Here is a 21,002-nt window from a genome sequence, read left to right on the forward strand (position 1 = left end):
GAAATTAAGTGTTCTGCTTCATTCTTTGTGAAGTTACTAAGTAAAATAATATGTTGCATTACTGTATACTAGGTAACTCCCTCTCATATAACTGTACATTATGGCATTGGATAATTTACATTTACATTTATTCATTTAGCAGACGCTTTTATCCAAAGCGAATTACATAGGTTACAGTTCTTTACAATGTTATCCATTTATACAGCTGGATATTTTACTGAGGCAACTGTGAGTTAAGTACCTTGCCCAAGGATACAGCAGCAGTGTCCCAGCGGGGATTGAACCGGCAACCCCTCGGTTACGAGTCCTGCTCCTTAACCACTATGGTACACTGCCGCCCCAATAATAATACAAACAGTTATCAGCTGGTATGGGTTGAGCATAAAGTTGCTCACATAATTGCTAAACTTGATCAGTGAAGTTTCATGGATTGCTTGAAACATTTGATGAATTTATCTGAAACAATATTTTACACATCTTTAATTTGATACCTTTCACCGAAACTGGCTTCATCACCGCATAGGAAATCTGAACAAACTAACAAACTGCTGTATGCCTGTGCTGTGAGATATCACTTAGGTCCTAATCAACACTTTATGATTGTGTAGACCTTCATTGGGAGAACACAGCATGGAAACCTCCATGAATCCAAGGTTCATGTTGTGGGTTTAATAATCGCAGTAGAACTCAGTAAAGCATCTCATTTTTGGAAGAATTATGTCTGATCTCCAAAAAAATGCTTTCCTCTCAACAGTTTGATTTGGGGTGTGGATCTTTTGTCCCTGCATCTTTGTGCACAGTAGATGTACCGTTGGCTGACAGATTTTTGTTCTGTGTCTACAGGCAGGCTTGCAGTGATATCATTCAGATCTGAGGTGTCAGAGAAGCAGTCCAGCAAACAGCTGCTCGGGCTCAACTGGGAAGGCTCAATCTGGTGGTGGATCTTCTGCGGAGGCCATGTGGACGACACAGCTGCTGCTCCTTGCTGCTCTGTGCGCACCAGCCGCTCACGGTAAGCTCTACACTTCAGTCAGATCCCTGCGCTGTGCCCTCCACACCCTTGCGGTAATTAAAATAAATTGAAACTGCCTCGGTTCACATTTCGTCTGCTAGCCTTCAACAATTGTTTTAGGAATAAAATAAATTAAGTCATTTACATTCAGATTAAAGGGGGAGAAAAATCAAGCAGGGTTTTGTGGGCAATGGTCCATAAAGATGTTAATTTGATACCTCAGGACCGGTAAGGTACATTTGAGCAAATTAAATTGCATTGTGCTGTATCTGCGAGCTTTGTTGTGTAAATCAAAATGGGCTTGGGGAGCTTTAATTGTTTTGTTCTAATGTTCAATAGAAGTGGTCATGTGGCATTAATACATGCTTTACCTTTTTTTGCACGCAGCACTATTCATCCGAAAATAGTGGCATGAAGCTGAAAGTAATTGAGGTGTCAAAAGATCTGGTGGATTATCTGCGTAGAGGCTGCTTTTAAACTGCTCCAGCAGGAGAAAGAACTGAACTAGCTTTATAGCTTTGCTAACATATACAGTTTTATTTCAAGACTTTCTTGTGTATGTGTATTTCCTGCTGTCCTAACCTGACCCGTGAAATCACACCTCGAGCTCACTGAAGCAAACCAATTTCAAAAGAACTTTAACTTTATGCAATTTACTTCATACTGTTTACTTTTAATATTTCAGAAATGTATAAAGATGCAGCTCTTTGCTTTGTGGATAAATGATGCAGTGGATTATTTAAGTGAAAGGGATTTCTGCATTCTGTGTTGCTCTTGTTGTCTGTGATGCATGCGGTTCTGTGGGGGATGCTGTCCTACTTGGAGATAATCCTATTAAGGTCTTCAATCAGTCATTTGCTTTGAGGAAGAATGAATATGCTCCTTTTACTCAAAGTGGTGCCTGATTAGAGCTGTGGGATGGAACTCTGTTGATATGCATATATCAATATCTATAAATCAATCTTTCCTTGTAAGATGAATGTACCTTGGGAGTGGTGTATGAATACCTAGGCCACAGTAATGTAACACAAATGTAAATGGTTTATTCAATTTAAAGCATTAATGTGGTGATAGACTTCAAGTTTGATCAGAAACACGTTGAAACAAATAACAGAAAATGTAATATGATAGTAATACTGTGTTAGCAGAACCTAGTGAAACCTTATGATTCTGTAACTCAATGATAATGAAAAATGGTACTATGTACATCATTTGTTTTTATGTGTGTTTGTGTGTGACAGAGGGAGAGAGAGAGAGAGAGGGAGAGTAGGTAAATATCAGAGAAAGATGTTCATATAACATGAGCGAAGTCAAATATTTATCATCATTTGCACATGAAGCATAAATGTTGCAATAACAAACTACAGCCCACTCAGATTTTCTTAAGAAAGTGCCAGAAAACGGACACACTTTTTTTTCATAATAAACATGCTCCAGGTACGTAAAAAATAAGTTGATTTTGCCAAGGTTGACAGAAGCTCTGCTCATAGCAGGTGCTCGGTGTGCTGCAAGTTTCCTGTTCTGTGCTGAGTGATAGCAGGTAATTGACCATCCAACCAGGCGTCTATGAGGACATACACGTGCGTTCCAGAAGCCCACCAGCTCAGTGCAGGGGGGTGGTTACAAGTCAGTTGGTCTGTCTCCTGCCAATTCTGTTATGGGCATAAGTGTGGGATGGGTGAATGGGAAGGAGCAAGCCTGTTACATTTTCTCAGCTATGGCTCCACATCAAAACATTCTTGGGATTTTCTTTTACTTGTATGTACAGGTTGGATTGAATCTATGACATAAGGTCATTGAGTGCATGGCCAATTGATGTTCTCAGTTACTGCATTTTCATCTCGCTGAACCATTTATTTTGTCTCACCTCAAAATCTGTAAACCAGGGATTATGATAATCTAAACTGGATGATGATGAATTGACAGCAGCCCTGATGGAATATACAGAGTGTGTGCCTTGGCATTGCAGTGTGACAGATGAAAGGATTGCTAACATGTTACATGTGTGACACGTGTTGGCAGATGTGGCTGTTGGACTGTCCTCATGTCTAGGTCCTGAAATGATTGTTAAGGGGAAAAAAAAAAAAACAATTATGAATGGGATTAACTCTATGATTCAAAATCCAATACAGTGCAAAATTATTTTATATAGCAGTCTTAATACAAACATCCCAAGGGCAACATCCAAGAAAATTAAAATGAATTTTAAAATCATGTAGAAGACCTAAGAGAAACAGTCATTCAAAAATAAATTCAGATGTAAAGGGTTCCATTGAATCTATACTTCTATACTTCTGGGATTCAACTCCAAGAACAGCTAAAAGCGTTTAAATGTTATTACTGGATCTTGTGAAATGTGAACTTTTGTTACAAGGTGCTTTTGAGCAAGGGGTGTTTTGCTTATCCTTGTTTTCTCATTAAAATCACAAAACAAGCAAAATTTCAATGCACATTTGGCAAAATAGCAGTTCATTCACCTTCCCCTCGTGTCAAGTATAAAACAAAAATGATAGCACATGCAAATAAATACATGGGTGGAAAATGAAGCACTTAACATTTCTCATGATAATAAATGAGTATGGTATTTTGTCATCTTATTGTATTTGTAAATAATAAAACCACCACCAACAACAGCAATGATAATAATAATGAAAACTGGTCACAATGCCATCCAACAAAAGCATACTACTACTACTACTACTAATAATAATAATAATAGACAGAACAGCTGTCCTGGAAACCAGACTTCGTAATTTGAATTCCAGTTTGTCAAAAGGACATATCAGTCAATGCAAATAAATCACAGACATTTTTATCATGTTTGTCTTTCTTGTCTACTTTGATGACTGAATCCTGTTGGCTCTACAAATATATTTAATGATACTGCTCATGATATTTGCTAACATTGTGGACTTTCAGAACTGGCCACTAATACAGATCATAAAATTTGCTTGATGGAATTGCTACAAACATGGTGCACACCTTCTTTTGAGAACTGTTCTTGGCCTGTGACCCCCTTTCTCAAATGGAAAATAGATTCAGATTCAGTTTTTAGTCAGGGTCTTAAGCTCTATCATGAACTGTACTATGACATCTTGGGCAATAAAGACTGTACACTTTATGGACAAAGGTGAGACTGAAGTTGTCTTTGATATCACAGTCTTGTCTGTGCCCATTTGAATGTAGTGAAAGCTCTAACCCTTTGAGTCCCAGAATTCTGTGTTCCACCTTTACTAGTGGGCAATCCAAGGCTACTGCAAGCTTTGCAGTGGAAGGCAAATCAACATCAACACTCAGCTCCCCCTCGACCTTGGTTTTTGCAGAAAATATGCTCATTTCCTATTCTGTTTGTGTCCCCAGACAGGATGGGCATGATTTATGAAAAGCTTGGTGTCGATCACAATGTTTCTGCAGACTACGCACTTAGTGCATCCTCACTAGGAATTGCATTCACTTGAATCACTAGGACATTCGGTTATTTGGTTAATTAACTGAGTGAACAATATTCTTATATTCTTATGTTCTAAGAGGTTTTTTCCCGTTTTATACCCTGAAAGCCTGTTTTTGGTATTGATAAATGTCTTCTTATTTGGCATGTCTGTGATGCACTCCACTGAAGAATATTCTGCCGAATAAATCTATGAGATTGATTAGATATGCAGACTAAAAATTGTGTGTTTTAGCTTGTAGATAAAAGTTCATATTTAAAATATATCCTGTTATAATTACTGACTATCAGTATGCAAAGCTTTGGACATGTACATAATCATTGCAAAACAGCTTTCAGTTTAATTTTTTTGGATGCTGGAGGTAAATGCAGTTAACCAAATCAAGTACTTTGTAATAATGATATCCCAAACCTGAACAAGTTTCATCTCCACCATAAAATGGTGTCTCGTTTCATTTTATCCTCTGCTGCTGTATGGAATTGCAACTCTTTGAAGTAAGACTCTAGAGCTCCAGTGAAATGTCTTAAGCACTGTCATAATACATTCAAGGGGAGTGCTTAAATAATTCCTTTTACAATGCAACCCTTCATTTACAGCATCAGTGACTACCAGCATTATGTCTCTATTAAATCAGAGATATTCTTTCTAAGCAAACAGTTTTGAATGTATTGCAGTGATTGCTTGATATTGTTGGAGAAATATGTATACATAAACCAGTTCAGTCTGTATACAAGAACACATTGATGTTGATGTCTGTGAAAATTTGCTGTGATGAATGTTTAGAATGTTTAGCTGTTATATGATGAAAAGTCTGTCACTAGCTTTTTTGATCTACCAGCTAGGGTGGCTGGTAGATTGAAGAAATCACCAGCCAGTCAGATTTTTCACCAGACAAAATAATTGTGAATCAAGCTAGTCTACATTTTCACTGGATCCTGCAAGGCACACATCTGTATGGTAGCATGGTTTGCTCCTACTACTAGGTATCTAGTTAGCTAGCTAGACACACTATATCTGAGAAGCTACATAAAGAATCAGAGAAGCTGGAATCAAACTTAACACGCACAGATACTCAAAGTCAAAGAGGGGTCTCCCTTTTTTCATAGCATGTGCTGTGTTATATATGGTTTTCATTTGTCTGCCATCTGTTTGGACAGTGTAGTTAGTATCTCCACGTTTTTAAATCAATAGTAGAGCCTGTTATCAAAATATCTGAAGTGACAGGTATGGTATAACTATGTCTTGGTTGAACTAAAGAATTTCTATCCCTTTGTCTTACATAGCTTGTAATTGGACAACCATAGATTGCACAGAGATAATCAATGCAAGATTTCACAATGGTAAAAAAAAATCAATCGGAACCAGTGTGGATGCATGTATATATATATCTATATATATATATATATATATATATATATGTGTGAAGATCAGTTTTTCTTTCATGTTTTCCTCCAGTTGTCCTCAGCTGTCTCAGCTGGCTTAACTGTCTCAGCTGGTTTAACTGTCCATACGTCTGGGCCGTTATCATTGTTAATATATCCTTTTTTGCAACAACACTTGGTGATGGAGGATGAAATTGAAATGTTTGTGTTATCAGCTGTACATGAGAGCCCTGGTGATTTATGGAGTATCTGAAACATTTTACTGTTTTCAAGGATTAAACCTCTCCACTTTAACACCTTTATGGAGATCAGTATGGATTTTAATGATAAAGTTTTTAATAAATTGTAATTAATAATAATAATAATAATGATAATATTATTATAACTCTTCTAGATAAAGCTTGTATTGTCACCAGTATAATACCCTGCTTCCAGTATTAACAAATACTTTGGCACTTTTTTGACTGTGACTACAGGAAACAGCCATATAACTGTAGTGTCTATCAGGCATTGATTATGCCACAGTATGGAAAAAACAAAAATGTTACAACTGGAGGGTAAAAAAGCAAGAAATGGAGCCATTGAAAAGTGCCTCTTAAAAAAAAAAACTTAGGTTTCTTCTGTACTGTTTTTAAAAAAATGATAATAATAATACTTCAGAGGTTATTTTCCATGTTTGGAGGCAGTCTCCTACACAGAAACTCTGGCTCTGACTCTGGTGGTATATACTTAAACTGATTGAAATACCCTGGCAGTGTAAAAGAAAGGGTTGCAATGAAATACTGTGACTATGTCAAGGTTACATTTGTAGTTATAAGATAAACATTTGCATATATGTGTGTAGAGAGAGAGCAGATATGGAGTACATGTTTAGTTTTTGTAAAATATTGATAAATAATGCTGGTCGGGTAGGTTGGGTGGTTGTTTTATCAGTAACTGTGTGAGTTGTGATTATTTGATCAAGATTTGTAATTAGTATTGTGAGGGAGAGCTATGAGGACACCCAACAGGAAATGATCTCAGATGTCAAGATACAGGTATGCCTCACTGTGGTTACCAGAAATGGCACTACCATAGATAAATAACATGGTATTTATTGAGAATTCTTACAGAACTTCAGAAAATAGTTATTAGTAACATCTTGAGAACAACTAAAGGAATGACATCAACTGTGCCTTCAACATGAAATACATATGTGTTTAGTTAACATATTGAATATGCATTACGTAAGACTCACACGTAACACTCGCACGTCACTTGGAGCTAGCACTGTAGTTGCCACTATAGCTTAGACTGTCAATGTCACTAGCATACTGCACTGAAATTTCCTTTTTTGTTTATTTAAATTTTTTTCAGTGTTTGCATTTACATTTTTGTCTCTTAGTAGATGCTCTTATCCTAAACACCGTACAAGATGTGTGTACATTTAATGTTGCACCATTACATTATCTAGGCAGTAACATTTTGCAAACATGAATAAAGGTATCACTTTGTCATTTCTCCCAATTCCACCCACAAATCACACTGTTATCAGATCATATTTGTAGCTCAGCCCCTAAAACATCATTTTATTCCATTAACTGCAAAAATGGTAGTTTTCCTACATAAAATTGTTGGATACCCTATTAATCGACATCCACTAGTGGGATATCTAAAAACTTGACTCAATTTGCCATTCACTCAAGACATCAAATGTTTATAGACAGTATACAAAAATATTTGTTTCAGACTGCTGCTGTATAACTTAATAACTACAAGTGGCATTAGCCTAATGTGTTATCACATAATATATTTACTGTCACTAGAGCTAAATCTGACAGACCTGTTTATCAAGACTCATCAGACAATTGCATTAGCATATTTTATTTAACTAAATGATTTCATGTTGAAGCTTCATGATTTACTTTGATCACAACAGCATTCATTTTTCACATAATATTTTTGGTTTAAGACAATTTTAAAGACCACAGGTAGTGTATTAAATGCTAAAGGTGTGTATTTACATATTTATTCACAAATGTTGGACCAGGCCAGTTTCCTCAGTTTAAGTTAATCACAGCTGTAGATGCTTTATTCAGGTGGTTACTGATGGAACACACGGTTAACCTCTTGTACACGTTCAGTGTGAAAATCAATCTGCCTTGATTTGCATATGAAATGCGAGGGAAAACAATTGTTTTGAAGGGAATGTAAATCTTGGTGTCCTGAGTCCAGCAGGTTCAGCTGCATGGATGTAATTCTACTCTTTGAGGCTTATATGTCGTTTGAGGTTCAGTTAGTCCTGATGTAGTGGAGGGCTCAGTAGTGCAGCCCTCTTCCCTGCGGTTGGCCCTTTGGGAAATGCTTTCCCTGTAAATGCCCCCAGGTTAAGGATTACGCACGCATGAAACATCGAGAGGGAAGTCACTCAGCCTCTGAATAGCTAAATAACACATTTTGCCAAACTAAGGGAAAACAAATGACTCCCTCTTTAGTTCTCCCCACAGGCTTTAGAATCAGTCCTACTATGCCGTGGACCGTGATGCAGCAAGGAATTTTCTTTCAGCTGCATGCGCTTATAGTACAAGAAAGAACATAGGCCTGTTAGCAGGATTATCTCCCTCATCTGTGTGAAATGAAAGAACTGATGTTCATTGAATTGTTTTTCTGTGCGGAAGTTCAAATACCATAAATATACTTTACCGCAATAATGCGATGGCTGTGTTTTACAGTTTGGCTAATATAGTATGAAACTGTATGGCGACATTTGCATAAAATTAAGAAATAATTATTTTAAGATATTTTTAATGGAAGTGTATTATTTAGTATACAGTTTAGGGAAAGCTGTGCTTCGTTTATGCCTTGGTGCACATTTTCACCCCTCACCCCTCCTTTCTCCTTGTAACCCTGTCTACCATCAATAGGATCTGAACTGATTGGGATGTAATTGTTCCAGCTGAGAAATGGTGGGAAACAACTTACAGTGAAGTGTGAACAAACAAATGGCATACACAGTGCTCTGTTGCAGCGCTCCTGGATTACTCCTAGATCCTAATTGATTGTGGTTATTTTTTTTTATCCACTTTCTGTCTTGTTAGTTTAGAGCTAGGCTCCTTGGAACTGTTTAACTTACGATTATCGCTCAGGTTGTGTTGGAGAAGATGTGGAGAGGATCTTTTGAAGTGTTTCTCAATATTTTTAAAGATTACTTGTTTTCCGATGTTGTCATGGCATTCCCCAGTTTCAGCACAATTAAAATGGGAATGTGAGTCATTGCTGTCAAATGACCTTATTAGACTCAGACGATACTCACCAAGCTTATGCATTCTTGAGGCAAACAGTATGGATAAAACAAGATTTTTTTCTGGCTTGAAAGAGAGAATATGACAGCAGATTTTTTTGCAAAAAGTTGTTAAAACCTGACACCACCACACAGCATCTGCAGAGTATTAAGGCCAAATTCAGAGGGATTAAGAAGCTATGAATAAGAGATTTCAATGAACTGGGTGTGAACAGGAGCTGTGAGGAATGGTCTTGCAAAATACTCACACAAATCCAGCTACCTTTGCTTTGCTTTGTGTGGCTGCCATTCACATTTTTTTCTAAGAGCGTAAGTTGAGAATGATTGGGCCTCAGATTGTGTCCACTCCCTTTTCTTCTTCTGTTTGTGTTTGCTGCCATGGCCGATTTTGAAGATGGGAAATAATTTTGAACTTCTGATCATAGTTGTATACATATAACCAGATGGGGATATCAGAAAACACCAGCAATGTCAAGATGAATGTTTTAGATGAAACTAAATCATCACTAACATTAGTTTAAGCATAAACAAAACTGTTTGGGACACTGTTTGAGCTGTCAAGTGGACATTTGGAATTCCAGTGTATTTTCATTCTCATTTTTGTTTCATTTTATTTGCAACAACAGAATCAAGCTTCACTGGCAGCTGTATTTTATGGTAAAGCCTTCCAAACAGAGGAAGACTGCAAGCTGTCTTTGGGAAGTTCAGATGTCTGAGGAGTGCACCACCACAGATAAATTATGCATGGCTGGAACTGCAAGAATAATTTTTTATGTGTTAAAAGTCTCTGAACAAACACCTGGAGAAAGCATTCCTGTTTTTTTTCAGAATCCAAATATATAATGAATGCCCTTTTTGTTGTGCTGTTGTGACTTTGTTTGGAGGCACTAAATTATGACATAATGATACAGTCAAATATTATACTGAATGTGCATTATCAATGATTTAATTGTGGTTGTATTAATGCATGCAGTGCTGCTGTTACTTCAGGAAAAATGCTTAAAATTTTTGCAGAAGATACAGGCTGCCCCGCTCACCAGCGTTACCACACACACACACACACACACACACACAAGTGTGTGTGTGTTGCCCAGATTGAAAAATCAATAACTTGTTTCTGCTCATATGCAAGTTGAAGATGCCCTGAGCACCTGGCCGAGCCCTCCCCCATATCTCACATTGCCAAAGCGCTGTCCAAACCATTGAAACAAATGACAACAACATTAAGTGTTCAGGATTTTGGAAACGGGTTAAAAAATCCTAACATTTTATAGGTGCTCTGCAAGGAATACATATCTTGTTAAAGTATTAATTAAAGGTTGAGCTTCAGTTGAATGATCTGAAGAGCTAAAAGATGCAATTTAGAGCTGCTTATTGAAGCAGAGTGGTGTTTAATGAGGATTAATATTGACAAGAGGTCAGGTGGATCTAGATGTTAGTTTACATTAGATGACACATTGCACACCAATGCTGGCAGCATAGAGTGATGTTATAAATATTGCATAATGACCCTTAATCTAGCACAACAGTGAGAGGGTAGAGAGCCCTCAAAAAGTTGAGACCTGTCAAATCATTTGCTGGGAGCTATGCCTGTCGCTGTCAATCATGCATAGCAATTTGAAGAAAAAAAAAAACAATATATGGTAGACAATAGAATTGTTATATGAATGTATTGTGGAAGCTGTTTTTGCACTTCACATGAATATATCTCATTCTGTAGTAATACATAGTGAATTACAAAAGGATAAAAACAAAAGATTATGGAGGGCATTCCAAAACATTCTCATGGTTCCTAGTTTCTTTTTTTGTCTAGATCTAGTCATAAATTACCTATGATTATTGAGATTGTGTGTGTGTGACTAGAAATGCAATTATTAGCAGTGCAATTCAATATAACCTCTTTCATGCAAATACCTATTATGTACTGTAATGGTCCAGGATGTTCTGCATCACTTTCCTGCCGGAATGAAAAACCATTTAATTAGACACCATCATCGTATGATTATTCATGCTTAGCAAGTGCAGTAAAATAGTGTTCCTGTTTCATGCATGGACACTTTATGAAAATACCTTGTGTTAACAGCCTTCATGTTGTAGCCCATGTGCTGATTTTTGCAATCAGTGACTGATTGCCAGTGTTTTTTGTTTTAGGCAGTACATGAGTCACCAGTGAAGTCAAGCAGTGGAGTTTTAAAGCTCAGTGATAACTGGGCACAGTTCAGTTTTGTGTTCATCATACCCACACTCCACTGACGTAGAGGCCCGAGAGAGGAAGTTGGTTCACCAGAGAACAATAACAGAGTCCTTTCATGGAGTTCAGAGCAGAATGTATGTCATTTTAAAGATCAATCAGACCAAAAAGGGATTATTAATTATTTATCTGCCTCTCAAGCTGCTTTTCCACCACTCATTAACAGATGCGTGTTTGCAGCTTTGGTGCTGAAGGCAATTTAGGGTTACATGAGCAACTTTTTGGATTAAAGAACAATATTCATTACATTTGAATATTCCAAGTAATGGTCTTGATGTATCTTGTGTCCAATTATTATGTGAGATTTTTGTCACCCTCCACAAAGAATGATTGAGCATTGCGGAGCAATGGAAGGCTGGGAATCAATATGAAGTATTGTAAAGTAGGCATCCAGACCAAGACTGGGATCAAATGTTGCCGAGAGACAGATTAGCCTTTCAGACCTTGTGAAGAGGGGGGAGGGGGACACTTGAGATGGCCTCCAATGTGCCCCAGTACCCTCTGAGGGAATTCAATACAGCCATTGACAAAAGAAGGGCTCTATTGTAAGAACAGCGGCCTCTTTTGAGACAGAGTTTCTCCTCTTCCATTTCCTTATTAATTGTGCTTTGAACAAAAAAAATCTGTGTCCTGCGCTCTCTGCGTTTGACTGGAAATGTGTTGTGAGGTTCGAACTGATCGCACTTATCATTCCTTTGAATATTAAAAACTCACCAGAGCCTAACAAAATCACAACAGCAAATCCACAGAATATGCAGACAGAGAAGTCATGTATTCGGCCCTTCAACCCACAGGGAATGGTGGAAAAGGCTGTAAATTTGGTGTACTGTTCCAGCGATGACTCAACCATTAAAATAAACTCCCTGTTCTCCTAATATGGTATGTAAGATGGTTTGCAGGGAATGATTTGTTATCAAAAATGCATTGTTACCATAATTTGTTTTGGTACTACTGGATGCCAGCGTGTCCACTGCATGTTAATTTCAACACCCACTAAAAAATAGCAGCAGAATGTCTTCTCTCTATTTTATTGTAATCGCCCCCATCCGTTTGAAAACCAAGAGTTTTTTCAGGAGCACTAAACAGGAGCGGTCAGACTGAGTGGAGCTCACCAATGAGAAGTATGTTGTGGGGACCGGCAATTTACTTATTCTCCATAATAGATATTTTATGGTGATAAGGGATGGAAAGAGACTACAAATGCCTGACTGTCAAGTGAGAAAAAATGCAGGTGTGCATTCCCCAGAGGTTCTCCGAACACTGGCCTCAGTTCAGTTCCTCGGCTTGAAGGGGATCTTTTTTCAATGAGCTATTTCGGTGGTTTCTGCCTCAAATTAAAGTAGTGCATGAGATAAACTGAAGGGAAAGAGGAGAGGGGATTCATAGTGCTGTTGCTGCAGCCCTTTCATATATGTGAGATCTTTTTTCGGCTATTCCGTGATGTGTTTTTTTTTTCCTTAAAAACACTGATCTCATACAAAACCACAAAAAATCCATTCACGTACTTATTTATCATATTTTCGGGTCCATTTTTACCATGGCAATTAAAATGGAAAGGTGCAATTTCACTGTTTCGCATGTCCATTTGTTTTTGATCACAGTGGTAATTGCACTAGATAATGAACACCATTTTTTCCATTCAGGAGTAATCCTTTGAATACTCGTCCAGCTTTGAATTCCCGTTCTGCTGTTTCACTGCCCTTGAACATAATAACCTCTAAACTGTAGTGCACATCATTATGTTACAAAACTATTTACATTCCAGTATCCATTGCTTTTTACTTGGAACTCAACAACAAAATGATGCAAATAGCAAAAACAAACAGAATTGTTTTGTCGCTGAAATATTGAATAGCTAAGCGACATCATGACACATAATGTAGATTACAGATCTGCAAAGCCACAAAATCTGAATGTCAACTCCACACACACACACACACACACACATACACACATACACACACATACCTATAGCTTCATTTCCAAAGAAATAGTGTGACAGCTTTGGTGAAATCTCTTGGGGGGTTTATGTTGCAGATACACTGTCTCTACGCTGGGGTACCTGAGCGCAATCAAGATAGCTTGATCTAATTTTAGCTCGGGTTTCGGGCTGCCTGTCTTTGCGGATGCGTGAATTAGATTAGGGAGCGTTCTATAGACAGTGGGGTGAGAGCAGGGAGTCACCCTTCACCAAGTCGTGCAGTCGTTATGACTGGCAGCCTCTCATTAATAATCTCAAGCTAGGGGATTCAAGTCGCAATTAGCTGCTCAAGCACTGTGACCTCCTAGAGCTCAGCAGAGCCGGTACAAGATGATTTGTCGCCTCCCTTCCTCACACATGCAGACGTGCACACGGCTCTCCCACGGCACCCCGCGCACCTCCTTAAGAGCATATTAATGCAGAGGCAGGCCAGTAAACACCTTGTCCGTCCAACAGGCGGTGTGGTTTCTGCGTGTCACTATTGCTTTGGTTTCATCTCATTGTCTAATTAAATCTGAGGGTGATCAACCTCATTCTCTGCCTCATTCAATATGGCGTTAACAGACATTGTCAATGTGTGTAATGAAGTTGTCACTTGGTCCTGCTGCGCAGTTTTAGGCCTTTTGCACTACAGTAGTATGCCGGTAACAGTGGAGGTATTGCCCTTGGAAGTGGCTGTAGCCATTTTGGTGTGCTTTTTTGCTCTTGAAAGATTCATTATTTGCTTTTTGTCTCTTGGGAAGCAGTCATTTATATATCACATGTCAGTATTTGAGTTTGATGTATATTTTCACCCAGAGCTGAGATTTGAATCAATTTGAGACCAACACAAAATACTAATGTAAACAATAAGTATACTTGAGTATTTTGTATGCGTACATATGCATACATTAATACTTTTATTAAGCACTATTCAAATGTATTTTTATGCAGATAAATCAGTTGAGCATTTCAAGATAATCAAAAAATATATGACCAGAGAATAAAATGAATATAATATGTTACACAGAAAATGCAAATGAGATAAGTGACACTCATACCAAAAAAAAAAAAACTAAAACAAAACAAAAAAAATCACTCATTTAGCATTATGGTGCAGTACAAAGAAAAGAGGTTTGTGGTTTCTTGTTATTGATGGATACATGCAGTGATTTGTCTTCATGATTAAAGAGTGGGAGCTGTTTTTTATTTTATTTTCTGTGCCATTATCATTACAACCTTTTGAAAAATAATTGCTGCATTATCAATCTACTGTTTGGAAGTAACTTTTTTCACACTGCCATCTGGTGCGTTATGCTGAATGTTCCATTCTGGTTTTCCCTGTATAGATACAGTATATTCTCTCCTCTCAGTGCCCTAGATGTAGGCTGTTAGATATACAATCCATGTCATGAAGAGCAAACAGGTAGTTTATTCTCAGTGCCAACTGATTGGGGTCAAAACGGATTAAGTGCTTTTAACTGTCAGTTTATGAGGGCCTTAGCCATTGACAAAACATAATGAATGTGCAGGCTTTTTTCTGCCCACTCGGAATGTAGCCTCTTCAGTGATTTGCACTCCTGTATTTTCCACTGCACTTTGAATTTAAGGGTCAGGTTCACATTAAAAATGGCTATGAGATGGCTATGTTTGATAATATAATTAACATTTCAATGGCTGTACTCTGTTGTCGTTACGGTAATATTTTCACATTTGCCATTATTGTAAATATTTCTGCAATGTTTTCAGATTGTTGTGGTATAGTTTTGTGGGTGTTTTGTGCCACAATATAGATGCCTGAGATCTGAGAGAAATAATATTTTTTTTCCATGGTTGTCTCTTTAATAGAATATTTTGAAATTTTGAAAGGTTACATTGGGATATGTTTTGACTTTCCACCTATGACCGGGCGGTGTTCTGCCGTAATCCTGTAAGAATGAAATCGGCTTTACGTGCTCCTGTAAACGGTTGTTGTCTCATGGCAACAAAAGCATCCCTTTTTTGATCCTAACCTCAATTAAACCCTGTGTTGTGCGGAGAGAAGGTTGAGTCATGCCAGCTGAGGAGCTATGCCACTGTGTAAGTCAGGCAGGCGGGCGGGCCAGGATGTTGGTTTTGGCAGATAACATCCCTAAAGCAATGCACTGGCCCAAGAGTTGCAAGGGAAACAAAGGAAAGGAAATTCTCAAACAGTGTCATTAGCAGAACAAAGCCTTGCTTGGACCAGTCATGGCCAAGCCCCCAGGCTTTCCAGCTTAGACAAATATTTGTATTTATTTCTGGAAAAAAAAAAAAAACCCTGGATTGAATTGAGATTAACAATTTACATGGATTGGGGTTGCCCTTAAATTTCGCTTGTGCCACTGAGAGTCCAGGGGTCTTAGGTAACTACGTTGCAGTGTCGCTTTTTTGTCACAAGTATTGCAGCGCGGCGTTTCAGGCCCCCCCTGAGGTGTGTTTGCACCACTGCATCATGCTGAAGGCTCCATCACGCTGCGCTGCTGATGAAGTGGTATTGTAATGCAGCTGTGCTCCATCATGCATATAGTCCAGGTATGCCGTGCTGAACAGGCACGGCCACATCAGCTCCCTTTGTTATTTCCCATCAGAGCTGCCTTCAGGATCAAATGTTCTGCCCACTGTGAGCTTGTCGATGCATAGAAGCTCCACAATACCCTTGATTTCGTGAGCACATTGTCACAACTCAAACAGGAACAGGAGACTAAATGGCCCAAACGTGTTGTTTAACATTTGGAATTGAGCTTCAGTTGTGTGTGTGTGTGTGTGTGTGTGTGTGTGTGTATGTGTGTGTATTTTGTTTTTTTACATTCTAAAGAAGAATCTCCTCGACTAATGTTTTTTTTTTTTTTTTCCCCTACATCACTTACCCCTGGTAAATATGCTGACGCACTGAGCTAATTTCCTAGGGCACAACTGACAACAAGATTGACAGCCAAGCCTCATGTGTTCACACATCTACAGTGCTGTCAAGTGCTATTTGCCTCTTAACAGATAACTTGGTTTGTAGCCACTGTGCTACACTCTGTATCAATGATGGAAAAAAGAAACAAAGAAATAGTGTTTTGCCCTTCACCAAAAAAGGTTCTGGAAACATCAGATTAGCTTGTTGAATTATTTTAGCCGCAATACCTTACAGACATAATTTTTTCCAGTATTGAACATCACTTTTCAGTTGAAGAGGATATTTTAAATGATTTACAGAACCATATGATCAATCTTTTAAACATTTATCAATTAACATCTATGTGAAGGCCATTCTAAACTCCACTTATCAAGTGGAGGGTTTATATTTAGTCTAAAATATCAAAATCATTTGAAATAATGCTACAAGTGTATTCTCCGTGGTGTTAGTTCCAGTGTTTTTATTGTTTTGTAAATTGCAGAGGAAATGACTGAAGGTCACATGGAGGTCATGCTGGTTTAGAGATAGTGACAGTCTCTCGTGAAATCCTCGTAGTTTTCTCATGCATTCTGTGAGGAAAAACTCCAGACATTTTCCAGGCTCTTCACAGCCCCTACAAAAGGTATAGATGTGGAGTAAAATGGTTGTGCTGATTGCCAATGAATTCGCTACAGGACAGGAGTTTTGTTCTCTAAGAAGGAGAGGATGTGGGTGTATCTGTTGCCACTAATCGAATAATGACATGATGATTCATGCACTAATTAATCACTTGCTTTGTGGGGGGGTGTAAATACAGTTCCATGGGGGAAAAGACCATGTTTGATGTGCTCTATCAAACCTTCTTTTATTCAATTCCTTTATAGCTCATTTATTTAAATGTCTCCTGTTTTCTACTTTAAAGTGCAGAAAGGAAATTAAATGTTTCTAGAGATTGCCTCTTGTTTTTAAATCATGTCAGGATCCTCAAATAATATGAAATATATTAATGCAAGAAAAACAGACAAAGGGAAACGTCAAGTAGTAAGTTTTTTTTTCAAAATTTATCAAAAGATCTTATTATTAATTTCATGCGTTCACCTTTCGGTTTACATGAAAAGCTACATATGGTCAAGTCAGCTATATCATTTATGTACTAACATTACCCATCTAGTTCTGTTAACTGAAGAGAATAATCAGGAAATTCATGGGAGATTTAGCTCCTGAGGTAATGTTCTCAATGTAATACCCCTCTCTAATTTTGCATAAACAACTAAATGAATGTTCTACCCTAGTTATACTTTGGTCAAGACAATTAAGCTTCACTGCTGCATGTATCAGCATCTTACAGCATTTATCAGCATTGAAATCAAAACATGCTATAAGATGGATTGATTAAACAGTTGGTGTACAATAACAGGCATAATTGTACTGCATAGCACATGGTTTGTTCAGTTATTGCACAGAAATATTATAATTTTTGGTGTGAAATTTTAAACTGATCATTCATCAGCAGAAATGTTGCTGTTCGTTAAGTACAATGCAGTCTCCTTAGAAAATAGGAAAGGAGTTCAATGTCTACATCAAAGGATATTCCTGTCTTTACCCCCATGAGAGTGTCTTGTGTTCTTAATGGGTATCATTAACACCTCTGGGCCTCTTTGTCCCTGCCTCACTTTTTCACGTTTTGCCAGAGGCTTGCTCTCCACTTTACAAGAAAGTCCAGAGGCAAATTCACAAACAGGGTAATCTTTATGATCGTACCCCCCCCCCCCCCCCCCCTCGTTTAGACAATTTCTGGAGAAGTGAATGACTTGAGTGAAGATGATTTTTATGATGTAATGTTTCACTTGAGTTTTAGATATTGTTTTAAGTCAGCATTGTCTCAAAGACAGGACAGAACATTTCAATGTGCAATTCCTGACACAATCCTAGAGCAGTTACAATGGACAATGGGCTATTTTCATCATAAAGATTTTTCTCACTTTTTTTGTTTGTGTTCAATGTTTTGTCTGGAACACTATCAGTTTACCCAAGACGTGCACTCGCTAATGAACGCAAACTTTAATATTAATAAAAATTGGGGAGAAAGATAAAATCTAGACAAGTGACAGCTGAAATAGGTACAGCCCTCAAGCAGCACTGAACATAATTAAAGTTAATATCTACCACCACACAGTCCTTTTGCACATTCAGCAGAAAACTCTTCAAAGATTCATGCCTAAAGAATCTCTAAAAGAACCAGTGGATAACAGCATATTTTATCCTCTTGGTATGGGTGTGTGGATTTCCTTTTCACAGACTTTGCCTTGTTCTGAACTTAGGCAGCGGGCCGGCTGTGCCCGTGTGATTGCTCCAATCATCAGTGGAAAAATACGATCCCAGTCCCTCACCACCTCAGGGCTCAGATGCAATTACAATGGAATTGTGGACTATTCCAGTAATTTAAGACAGTTGTGGCATTTGGTTGCTTGCTTACATTAACTTTTTTATGCACTCCAGCTTCTGAATTTATTCTGTTTTTCTAGAAGGTTAATGCTGAACTCCTGTGCTGAAAACCTTAACAGGAAATGTCAAATATCCCATAGAGTTTCAGAGCGAGGTTTTACTCACGCACTTGAATGAGTGATACATGTAATAGAGCAGCGTAACCATCTGCGTCATTGCCTGGCAAGATTTGAGAAATAAATAATTATTCATTATTAGGTTTTGAATTGAATTGACAGAGCCTCTCAAATAAACAGCATACAGACAAGGCTGTGTGCTATGTTTTTCTTTTACTATTCACTTAGCTTTCTTACAGTATTGCACTTTAACAATTTGTTGCTGTATTTTATAGTAACAGCAGCAGAATGTGATGCATAGCAAGATAGTGTCTACATATAGAATGGTGAACATCCAAAAATGTTGACAGGTCAAATATGGTTATTTGAATGATGAATTATATATGCTTTCAGATCTCAGTAATTAATATTATGTAGGTGAGATATGCAACATAGAAGAGACTTGACCTATTCAAAATTTGGCACCTTACAGTATCTGCAAGCTGTGGTTCACCTCTAATAAACCAATTTATTGCTGTCTACAACAGATATTGGGAATAGTTTTCAAAATGGTACCTGCCACACAATACTGCCCTAACAGTGTATATACAATGGAGTTGTAGTTAGAAATACTCAAAACATTCTACTTCTTCACCATCTTCAGTGTATCTTCTGTTGTTCATATATGCTGATCAGTTGAATTAATATTTTAAAACACAATATATTTCCTCATAAATTTTTGCTGATTAGAGGAGTGAATGAAAGCATTTGTACAACTGTCACTAAAGTAGTTGATTTTTTTTCTGAGCTTTCTGTTACAAGAGTAGAAAACTATCTAGGACATCTAATAAAACATCTAATTTCTACTTCTAAGTAGATGTATGTGTGTGTGTGTGTGGCATTGTTAAGAACTTGAATGATATTACTTTGAGCTGTAAACCAATTGGCCCCATGGTCTTAAAATGTCTGCACGCCAAAGCCATCTCCTTATATCAGTGCTAGCTTTTCAGCTTTTAGTCCTTTTATACTGACTGAAACATGTGCAGTCATCTTTTACTGGTTAAAATATAGTAATTAAATATTATTCAGGCCATCATATGTTATGTTATAAAGTTATTGCCATTTACCAAGGGAGAGCACTTTACTTACCATTCAATGGATCATAATTGATCCCTGTTATTCTGGAGTCTGATGTGATTATTTAAGTACCTGCACTGAATACAGTGTCATCAATTTGTAGTAATAACTCTGTGAGCTCCCAACACTGATATGGTTTGCCTTTTGTTCTCCTTAAAAATGAGTGAATTGCTTATTTTAATACTGTTTTCATGATTCAAGATAGCCCAGAGTGTTTTGTCCCCTTTTTTTGGTTAAAAAAAACTTAATAATAATTTCCAAATGAACATGATGCAAGTATTAGCAATAGCCTGGACAAGTAATGAAAGACGGTGCTTTGTTTGATATTCTTTCCATATGAGACATGTGCACATGGTCTTCATTATGAACTTTGCTTGATGTATGAAAGAGCAATTTTTTAAAAAACATGGATTAGTCTTAATTACCATTGGTCACCCAGTGAATATTTGAATTAATATTTATCGTACCCCAGCTGTGTTACAAAATGCACCACCTTTGAGTGTGCTAAGATGCGTCAGGTGAGATGCGCAGCTCCTGGTTTGCTGCGGGTCTGACCTCTCGCCTCTGCTCTCCCTCCTGCAGCCTTCAGCCGGGCCCCCATCCCCATGGCGGTGGTGCGCCGGGAGCTGTCGTGCGAGAGCTACCCCATCGAGCTGCGCTGCCCGGGCACCGACGTCATCATGATCGAGAGCGCCAACTTCGGGAGGACGGACGACAAAATCTGCGACGCCGACCCCGCCCAGATGGAGAACACGCGCTGCTACCTGCCTGACGCCTATAAGATAATGTCCCAAAGGTGAGACTCGGCGGCAGACATGCAGCATTGCATCCAATACGCGTGTGTGCTGTTCAGCACGCACACAACGCTTTTCCAGCTGCTTCTACATGGAGAGCGACCCCCGTTCATTTCTTCTTTTGTTTAGTGATGTCTGTTTTGTTAGATTACTTTTAAGGTTTTCTATGGAGGTTCATCATCACAAAAACCACTGCACACTTGAAATCCGTCTACATGCTTCCGTGCAAATTTTACTCGTTTGCATATAAATTGCTGCCATGTTGCATTTTACAGCGTATGTCACCTGCTTGTTG

At 38.1% G+C, this 21,002-nt stretch overlaps 1 protein-coding gene across 6 annotated transcripts in view; it reads left to right on the forward strand.

The window, feature by feature from the left end:
* LOC118792928 (adhesion G protein-coupled receptor L3-like) overlaps positions 1-21,002 on the forward strand; it is a 190,802-nt gene that overhangs the window by 56,199 nt on the left and 113,601 nt on the right. For all 6 annotated transcript variants that reach the window (XM_036550779.1, XM_036550780.1, XM_036550782.1 and 3 more), the window contains exons 3-4: positions 844-1,012; positions 20,496-20,709. In XM_036550779.1, the coding sequence (XP_036406672.1) occupies positions 958-1,012; positions 20,496-20,709 (269 nt within the window). In that variant the 5' untranslated portion in view covers positions 844-957. The remainder of the gene's footprint in view (positions 1-843; positions 1,013-20,495; positions 20,710-21,002) is intronic.

The sequence above is a fragment of the Megalops cyprinoides genome, chromosome 18 (assembly GCF_013368585.1).
Source record: "Megalops cyprinoides isolate fMegCyp1 chromosome 18, fMegCyp1.pri, whole genome shotgun sequence".
Classification (NCBI taxonomy): domain Eukaryota; kingdom Metazoa; phylum Chordata; class Actinopteri; order Elopiformes; family Megalopidae; genus Megalops; species Megalops cyprinoides.